At 37.8% G+C, this 10,516-nt stretch overlaps 1 protein-coding gene across 1 annotated transcript in view; it reads right to left on the reverse strand.

The window, feature by feature from the left end:
- The window catches only part of LOC106962187 (opsin-3-like), a 35,998-nt gene extending 27,190 nt beyond the window's left edge, over positions 1-8,808 (reverse strand). Inside the window, exon 1 of the mRNA XM_015056427.1 lies at positions 7,756-8,808. Coding sequence (XP_014911913.1) covers positions 7,756-8,122 — 367 coding nt within the window. The 5' untranslated portion in view covers positions 8,123-8,808. The remainder of the gene's footprint in view (positions 1-7,755) is intronic.
- Between the last annotated feature and the right edge of the window lie 1,708 nt (positions 8,809-10,516).

Consider the following 10,516-nt stretch of genomic DNA (forward strand, 5'->3'; position numbering starts at 1 on the left):
GATTGTCCTTTTTCCCAAAAAAGTGGGAAAGATTTAAAAACCTTTTGGGGGAAAAAAAAAAAAAAAAAAAAAAGGAAAAAAACTTTTAACTGATTTCCTTTGTTGTTTATATTTATTTCCTGGAGCATTTGCTGTTCTCATGATGATAATAATAATAATAATAATAATACCAATTTCAGTTTATTGATGTCATTGTCCGTATATGATGTTGGTTATTCTACCTGTATGCCTTCAGCTGGGGAGTAATTTCCCTTTTATTAGAAACATCTGCTTTTAGTTTGCGCCAGATTAGAAGTGAAACCCCCAACACTACGGCTCGCAGCTGGCTTTCACGCGGCGTGCAAATGGAGAAGCAGTTATCACAGGGCGGTGGCACCTGTTCAATTTCTGGATTTACAAAGTTTTTGTTTCTCATCAATCAGCCAAGTCAAGAGACGTTTACAACATTTTCAAAATCTTTTCATAGAGCATTAATATTTGAAAGGATATTTGTAACCAAACACACCGTAGTCATTTTGCCCATGAGGGTTAAAGCATCTGTGCTGCTGCTGTTAATCACAGGACTGATGTGTAATACCATCTGTTAAGCTTGTTTTCCACAATTAAATCCATCCTTAATGGCTATGATGTTACAGTATTTTAATTTGTCACTTAGCCACCATACAATTATGACTATGTTATGTAAATGAAAGCAAGGGAAATACAAGAAATATTTTATTCACTTCTCTAATAATAACACACAGCTTAAGTCCTGTATGCTTTCATTATATTGCAATAATCCTGAGAAACAAAATAACAGTAAAAGCATTTCTACATGTTGCAACCTGTAGAAATGTATTCGTATTTCTTCTGAACTTATGATTGAACAACGTCTGCTCTGAGGGGAGAGCGTAGTTTCCAAAAGGGAAAAACTGCTTTTGGATAATCATCTCGAGAAAACAGAAAATATGCAAAAACTTTGCAATCTTTCCAGAAAAGGAATAAATTTTGGATTGGATTTTAAATAAATATACCTTTTGGACCATTTAGGCGATCAGGTTCGAGTCTAACCTGCAGAAACCAGAACCAAACATGGTTTATTTACCGCTGCTTTGTAAAATCTTTTGCGTGTTTGTTTGTTTTTTGTTTTTTTTTCTTAGCTACCCGTAATATTAAAACTGTTTTTGTTTTAAGAATTTACTGCAAGAAGTTTATTGCTTCTTGCAATAAACACTTATTTTTTACATTTTGCAAAATTTTGTACATTTTGCAAATTAATCTAATTTGTGATGAAAGTTTGAAAATTTTAGATGCAGCTTGTTCAACCATATCATTCCAGACTTGCAGTAAATCAAAGCTAAAAGAAAACAACAAACGTCTCCACAAACAAATCAGCCAAACTACATGAAAAGCATAGAGCATAGAATTTCATCCATTAGTTGCCTTAACTTCTAAGGCACTTGATACGCACCATTATGCAAAATATGAGCAAGACTGTTTCTTAAAAAGAAATGAACTGAGAAAGCTCTGGGGTTTATAAAGCAACATTACTTTAAGGTAAAACAAGTTTCCGTTGCTTTCTCATGTCGCTGAAGCAGTTTTACTTTCTGTAGTTGCCTGACATTATAGATGTACCAACTTTAGCAATTACATGCTTTATTTAATTAGCTTTTTATCAGTTCTCTGTAGCATTTAACTGTGCCAGGATTTAAATTAAAAACGTAACACAAAAGGTAAATTACATGCCAAACGTTTATTGAAATTCATAACAGCAGTAGCACTAAGAGCAACTCGTGGCCATTTTCTGTTCTTAATTCTTTTATTTTACACAATACAAATGCTCACTCAGATTTTTGCGTGGAAGCTTTCATATTTTAAGTTCCCTATTTCTACTTGCAGAAATGTAGGGAATAGGGAATTGATCGGGATGTACTGAAAGGAAAGCCGGAGCTGACTTTCGTCATGAGACCGCTCAGCCTGACAGAGTTTATCAGTTTTCTGTATGTGGCTCTTTGCCTGGGGCGAAATTCATGGCTGGCACAAGTGCTCCAGTCAGTTGCCCCAATTACAAGATCTATCTATTGCTGATTGACATCATGTGAATTGGGTGAACCCACTGGGCGTGTAGGACAAAATTACAAATTGCCTTTTGAGTAAATGCAATTAACCAACGTCGTGTCAAGCTGACCTGGGTTATTGCTTGTACTCACAGACAATAGGTGCAGACCTCAAGCGTAGACTGCAAAGTGGCGCAGCGTAGAATGGGTAACGTCTTGATGAGTAAATTCACGTTGTGGTCCAAATATTAGCACCAGTGAATCGGGGGTATTTAAATGGGAATAAGTCAAGGGAGGTGTGTGGTTTACCCTCACATATGACCAGTTAAAAATCGATCGGGGATGTACTCAAAGGAAATCATGAGACCGCTCAGCCTGACCGAGTCAAAAAAGCCAGATGCAGCAAAGACTGCAGTGAAAAACTGAGGCTTCTTCCCAGTACAGGCCACAGGAAACATGAGATAAGAGATCAAAAATAAAAGAAGAATACAATTACTGAGGGCATGCAGTATGTCACAGAAACAACTCAATCTATTTGTTGCTCTAAACAACCAGCAGATTGAAAGCAGATGAACACCCTTCCCTACACCCAGGATGTTTGAGCCTGTGCAACAAGCAACTGAACGAGACCTATTCGACAAATAAAAGTGAAACATCTTTTGAAGAACATATGAAGAGTTCCTTTCTATAAAAAACAAAAGGCTTTAATCGAGAAAAAAACTATGTAAAAGATTGTATATACATTATATAAATCACAATACAACAGTGTATTTATAGGAGTAAGTCTGGTTTTTTTTTGTTTTTTTTTGTTTTCTCAACATTTGGCAACGTTAAGATCCCCTGTAGCGACATACCATGCTGGGGAGGCGCGCTACCGCAAGGCCAAGTTACAAAGAAGACCGTGTCGTTTTAAAAAAAAAACATGCTTACTTGAAACGAACACTATCCGCAGACAGGCATGCTGCGGAAGCCGGCAACAGGTAGGCAGGAATCTCACACGTACAAGGTAAAAGTCAAGACATAAAGACTGAAAGCAGATGAGCATGAGTCATCCCACTGAGGCCAGCTCCTGGCATTTGGTTCCATATAGAAAAGCAAAAGGTAAACAGATTGAAAAGGTGATTGTACAGCAGATGAGATATGACACAGATGTTGGAAAAGATGGCAGATGTCTGTGTCTTTGCCATTCCTCAGGAGAATATATGAGATCCTTTGTGCGCCTTGCTTGATTTTTATCCCTGTTTGAATCGAGCCGGCTGGAGCATATGGTGATCAATCGTGACGTTGCAACTTAATGCAAATTAATCTTTGATTATGATTCTCTGGTTAGTCTCCTGGCAATCTTATCTGAAGTAAAAGCAAAAAAAAGCAAGAACGATGTCTTGCTGAAATAAATTATTAAAGTTAAGATCTATTATGTTTGACTGGCACCCACAAAAGCTGTGAATGATTGTGTACTGCTGCCCCAACAAAGGAATGATTTGGTAAAATGCCAAAAGACTTTCCAGTTCCAGGTTCAATTACTATCTAAACCTCAAAATATGAGCACAAAGACCAACTTCGTACTTTTTTTGTACGTTTGAAAGGAAAAGACTTTCATTTCTAAGAATCAAGGCCTGCATTCCACCAGATATGCCCGTACCATGACACAACAGAATATACAGGAAAATTCAGAAGGGCAGTGGATCAAGCTTTGTTCATGCAGAAATCATGCGCCTTCCGTGCAGCACAGACGCCAGAGGCAAGATGAAGTCCAAACACCTGCTCATTTTTAACACAGCATGAAATATTCAATGCTTCTGGATATGAAATTATCATAATGCTTCACCAAAATCCCCCACTCTGAAATTATAAGAAAGCAAACAAACATGAATATAGAAACAAATAAGACTAAGTTCAAAACTGCTCCATAGGTGCAGAGAAATTAGAGATATTTTGATGGAAATGTACTTGTCTCAATAAACCTTTTCAAGTCTTTTGTTCTGTATGCAGAGAGTTGCTTAAGATTTTGTCATGTTAAATCAAAAGTTTTGTTGGATTTATGCAATACAAATGAGGTCAGCAGCCTTTATAATCCAAAGAGATATTTTTGCTCTTGATCTTCCTAAAGAAAAAGTTGTTTTAATAAAGATGGGCTATTAAATGTTTTTGAACACTTGCTAATAAAAGAAATTTATTCTGTGATTAAATTATATAAATAATTATTAAATACAATTTTGGCTTTAAAGCCAGGAAAAATAGCAAACATGTACAAAAGCAAAGTAATGAATTTTTTTTTGCATCTAGAGCATGGAAAACAAAAAAACATGTAAATTCAAGACTAATGACAAAAATCTTTTGACTATGCAAAGAAACGATTCCCTGTGCCAACTGTCAGTGTCTGAAAACTGAAAATGTCCATAAAATTATAGCAAAAAATGCTCAAAGTGGACTTTTTAAAATGTTCCTGTACCCTCCGCTGTTTATCATTTCAGTGTTACTTCATTTAGGAGTAAGAATCTGAGAATAAAAATCAGAGCAAACAGAGTCCACTTGTAAATAATTTAATTTTAGAATAAGTGCAGTGGTTTTGTGAAAGCCTCAGAGGTTTTTTTGGAGAAGATAAGAGAACAAACTACATCATGAAGGCCAAGAAACAGAGCAGACCATTCAGGGATGAAGTTGTAGAAATGCTAAAAGCAGAGTTAGCTTATGAAACAACATTTCAACCTTGAGCAAGTCACAGAGCTGTCTTCAGTCAATCACATGAACAAGGAAAGTGAATGGCACAGCAGCACGCCTGCCAGGATAAGCTACGTTCACACAGCAGGTGAATGTGACCCTAATCTGATATTTTTGCCCGTGAAAAAGTCAGACCCAATTTGCCATTTTCCTTTGACATAGCAAAGATGCATAAAATCCACATAATTTACAAAGAGGTTTGTGGCCATAATGAGTCAAAATGTGAAAAGGTTCAATGTGTATATATGATTACTTTTGCAAGGCATTGTATATCAGCTAAAGGCAGCAAAATTAACAAGCCGTCTGCGTCGGTTGTCGACACGCTTGACATTATTGAAAGTGGAAAACCAGAAATTATCTGAAGCCTGACAGCAAATTATGAAAGCTTTAAAAATCACGCCTTGAAATAAGCATTTGCTGTCCGTGTTGCCTCTTGTACTTTGCAGCTAATGGAATCTATTTGCAACACTTCAGAATGACATTTGGTCTTTCACTTGCAGCTCAAGCCTAAACCACTGCCTGTCATTTAACGTAGCAGAATGACAAGTAAGATAGGTAAAATTTGTAGAAATGGCAGGTAAAATGCTGATTAAGAACTTTGCCATTACATTTAACATCAGGAGACATATGTAGCTGTTTGCCTGTTGGTTCTGGTCAAATCATGCAAAAGAAAATGTCCATTTTGAAGCTCTTCAGGTAAGTGATGCTCTGAGCCGAAGGATTTTCTAGTAATTGGTAAAACGAAATTAGTTTTTGGGCTTTACAAGCTCTGGTTTATTTGTTCACTCACACCTGATGGCCCAGTCTCCTGGGACTTCACATTGATATCAGCTGTTCAGCTAGTATCCCTGCAATATGCAGCTAACAAGAATGCAAATGAGCTCAGCGGTCTTATCTAATATTTCCAGAAGCAGTTACTGGAGAATCCAATTTGTTACTCTGTCACACCACCTTCTGGACAGATACACAAAAAGTCTTCAGCCACAGTCTCTGCAATCCCCAGCATCGGCATCAAAACATGTACATAAAAAAAACTAACTTTAGTGTTTGTCTTTAAGGGAAAGTGTATCTTGAACATGGTGAGATAGTTTGTAAAAATTGGATTTTAGTTTTCTATAGTGAGTGCAGATTTGAGCAGACATTTTAAGTGATAACTAAATAAGGTATTTTTCACCATTTTCAAACTGTCACAGTTGCAGTTTGTGCATCGCAGTGCAAACAATATGGTAAATAAAACTCTCTCGCTCTGCAGTAAAAGTCCCTCATGAAAAAAATGCGACAGATTTAACCCAACTCTGAAATATTCAGTAATAATATAACACTTGCTAATGTGCATGTCAGAATAATAGCGTGTCATCTTCTAATCTTGCCCAAACTGTCAGAAACTATTAGTTAAACAACCGCCTTAAAGCTCTGAATGAAAGCAAATTTGCCGCATTTAAAATAATTGTTTTTATAATTGCATTGCTACCCAAGTAGAAACAACATTAGTGCCTCTAATCTCCATCAGCCTCTCTGTCCCGGTTGTACAACAAGAGAAAAATACTTCCAGCGCAGCATCTAATTAGGTTTGACAATTTAAGAGATTTGCTGCCATTTCAAACTTTACTGAAATAGGTATCTTATTGAAAAGCTCTATTCATTTCAACTGGTTTATAATCTGTACTGTATGTTAAAATAACTATAGCTAGAGAGACTGCTCAAGGTCAGAATGGAGCAATTATCTATTGATGCACTCTCGCTTCCCCACCTGTTGCTGCCAGTCAGATGGCTGAAAGGCAACACATCTACCTTAATTGCAAGAGTTTATTTCAGATGTGTAAAATGATCATGAAACACAGAGGTAGTTAATGAGTGGAAACCAAAGATCCTTCAACTTTAAGGTAACCAGGGAGTGTGCAGTGCCTAATAACCTGGCACTGTCTATGTCTGTGATCTGGCCAACTGCAACAACCCCAGATCACAGCAGTACCCCTTCAGGCTTTTGCAGAAAGTATGATGGGTGCATCACTTCCTCTGCCTCTCTTCTTCTGTAACAGGGTAAAATCTGGATTCATCAACACACATGGCATTTTTCCATTGATCCAGACTCCAGTCTTTCTGCTGCCCAGCAAAGTTTTTCCCTGGTTACCCTCACAGATCCGCTTCGTCCCAATTCCTTGAGCTTCCTTCGCACTATGTGTGGAAACGTTCTTACTTTCACTACTGAAAAAAAAAACCCTGTGAGTTCTACTGTGTTTGGTTTCACCACACATTTAAGAAATTGCTAATCATAATCTTTAAAGTTTATTTTTTACAAACACACTTCTTATTGTAAATATGGTGGTTCCCCCACTATCATTCCTGTTCTGAATAATGCATTGGAAGGTTTTTCACCAAATATTTGGGAAGTTCCAGCAATCCCCTTAGATGTTTTCATTACTGGATTACTATTCATCAAGTCTTTCTAAAATAAATGAACATATTTTTCCTGACCACATGGATGTGTCTGCTGACATGGTTGTTTAAGAAACGAGGCTGATCACTGCTACCAGCTGAAATATGATCATCTATCCTATAATTATCCAAAACCATATCTGCTTTGCTAAATATGGGTAGCGACTGTTTGCTTTAGGGCTTTATAGACAGGCAGTGTGTTAGTAGCTGACAGGATTTCATTGTGAAGTTAAGTCAGCCATCCTTCTTTTTTTAAATGCACCATAAAGTTATAGTTAAAGAAACTACAGATACATGTAAAAACTGTAGCTATTCCAAGTCTAAAAGGGAATTTGTTTAACAAAAATATCACTCTGTTCCCTCTTCCCTCCTGTGACATCTGTCTCTTGCATGTACACTGTACATGTGTCCCTCATGTAGGATTTATGCCAATTTCATTGGTTATTTGTGTTTGTATCACTCAAATAATAAAAAAAAGTAAAAACCAATGCATTAAATCGAAAAACGAAACTGAGTTGGACACGTTCTGCTGGAGATTGTGAGAGCAGAAGAAGACACGTACCGAAGCAGGAGTTGATGAAGCCGTACCAGCTGCAGCCGCCGCGCCCCAGCAGCCACTTTCCCCGGATGCTGGAGGCGAAGCTGAGCGTGGTTCCAAACAAACACACCAGCATGTCGCTGACGCTGATGTTCAGCAGCAGCATGTTCACCGGCGTGCGCAGCTTCTTGTATTTGCAGAACAGCAGCAGGACTATGAAGTTGTTCAGGAAGCCGAAAGTCATGATGAAGCCCAGGACGACGGAAAGCACGACGAAGCCCGCCGGGGAGAGCTTCGCCGCGCCCGCGGACGCGTCGCCGGGCTCCAGGTCATCGCTCTGGTTGAAGCTGTAATTCACAGCACCCTGACCAGAAAACATCCTGTGGTCCATTCATCTAACTCTGTCTTTGATCTGGAGGAGTTTGGTCGCACTGGACAAAGCAACCGTGCGACTCATTTCATACGTGGAAAGTTTTGTTTTCTTTTGTTTTTGTTTTTTTTAAGAAAAGCGGTATTTTTCCTCAAGTTTTTCCCTGGGCTGATTTTGCTCGCGCAACCTGAGAGCCTCGCGTTAAGTTCAAAACGCACATACCTCCAAAATGAAAACTCCTTTCCAAGAAGAAAAAAGAAAGGGGACGGGGGGTGGGGGGGACACCTGTTAACCTCAATGCATCACTCCTTCTGTGTTCAGCGCGCAGAGAGATCAGATCAGCTTCTGCTGATGAGCCTCACATTTCTGCTAAAAAGTCAACACCGTGCCAGGTCAAATTGAAGCAGGATACCACTGTATTAATGCTTCGGGGAAGCCTGTCATCTTCAAGTGCATTAGAGTTGATTGTAATCCGTCCTCACAGTGCAGACTCCAGCAGGATTAACATGCAGTGGTTTCCAGCAGCTTTAAAGGCACGGCTGCTCTTACGTCACGAAAGACCGTGGCAGTCTGGGGAGGCGCGTGCGTGTTTTTGTGGCATTTATTTTAACGCGAAATACGCATTTAAAATGAAAACATTTCCATTAATTTATATCAACAAGGCTTTCAATTTTGATGTGTTGGTTCATATTGGGGGGGGGAAAGGGACTGTCTTGGTTACACAGAGGTTAACAAATGTAAAAGAAGTGTTTTCATTCAGAGTTAATTATCTGAATGGAAAGAAAGTTTAAAAAGAAAAAAAAAACATCAGCTGGTGTGAATACTGGCTGAAAAGCCTGGGGCAAGTAGATGAAGCAGCATAAATGACAAAAAAAATAAGATGCAGTGCAGATGTCCGTGGGTGGTTTTACATCACAGCCTACGGTATCATTACATCAAGAGGGGCAGAAGTGCTGAAAACAACAAAAAAGACTAGGTTTGTTGAAGATAGTATGTTTTTTTTTTTTTTTTCCCAGTCCAGACTTAATTCATTAAACGAGATCAAACATTAAAAAAATTTCATTGATGACCCCAGGTCACGGTAGTAACTTTTTAGGGTGGTAAAGCTCAAAGAAAATAACTTTAACATACACACACACACACACACACACACACACACACACACACACACACACACACACACACACACACGCTCGCACGCACGCACGCACGCACACGCTCACACGCTCACACCCACAAGTGCGCGTGCACACACATCAGCCATCTTTTTTCTTTCGATAAATGAAACTACTTGCTGTATTTACTCTGGTTATTCTTGTCTGAATGTTTTGAGTGTAAAAAAAAATTAATAAAATTAATTTTTTAAAAAAGAAAGAAAGACTGTTTCCCAACATTGTTCATGGTTTTCTGATATTAACACATATTGGCTCTCACCTTCAGCTGGAGTTTGGTTTCTCATATCTCTCAGAATGACGTGCCGTCCATGTTTCTGTCAGAATGTCATTGCTCACTGTCAGCTTGGGTGGATAAGGTTTATTCTTTAGAAAGTACACTCAAACTTCCCTTTAATTAGCAAACAGTCCAACTTTCATCAAAGCTGCACACTAAGTGCACAAACTACACAACTCTTCGATAGAGAATCCTTTTAATGATTTATTTTAATCTCTCTGCCACTTGTTTCTGAGTCACTATGTTTGTTTTGTTATAGAATTGTTTTGAATTTGCACTATAGCTTCACAAGAGCTGTGGCACGACCCCACTTAGCAGTAAATACCTTTTGATGCTGATACTCTCGCTCGACATTTCCAAGCGAAGATTGCTCAAGAAAATTGTAAATTAGTTCTGTTAATGTAGCTACACAGCAGGAGTTCTTGTTGTAATAATATCAGGGTCAGAGCATGCAAGGCAAATCTTTATTTTGCATGTTTTTATGCTAATTTCGGTCATTAACAGCTGTCAGATGTCCCAACTCCCCCGGCAGATGGGATGTTCAGAAAAATCATCCCTGAGGGACATCAGTATGCAATTATATAACCACGTTAAACATGTCAAAGATGATCTGGTGTAAACGGTCATGAATGTCTTTCATTTGAAATTATGTTATCTCACTGCTTCCAACATTAAATTTTTAGTTTTCCACTCTGTCTGCTGAGGGAGTGATGTTTGATAAAGATGAAGGTTTTTTTTGTTTTCATCATCTTCCCAGAACAAACAAACCTTTTAAAGTGAAATTGCCTTTTTATAAGAAGTTACTTTTTAAAATCAAGCATTTATATTATTTACATGCTCATTGCTATTAATAGTTCAAGTAAGTTAATATATATATATATATATATATATATATATATATATATATATATATATATATATATATATATATATATATATATATATATATATATATATATATATATA

The sequence above is a fragment of the Poecilia latipinna genome, unplaced genomic scaffold (assembly GCF_001443285.1).
Source record: "Poecilia latipinna isolate Pla-1442-1.1 unplaced genomic scaffold, P_latipinna-1.0 Scaffold1383, whole genome shotgun sequence".
NCBI classification, from domain to species: Eukaryota; Metazoa; Chordata; class Actinopteri; order Cyprinodontiformes; family Poeciliidae; genus Poecilia; species Poecilia latipinna.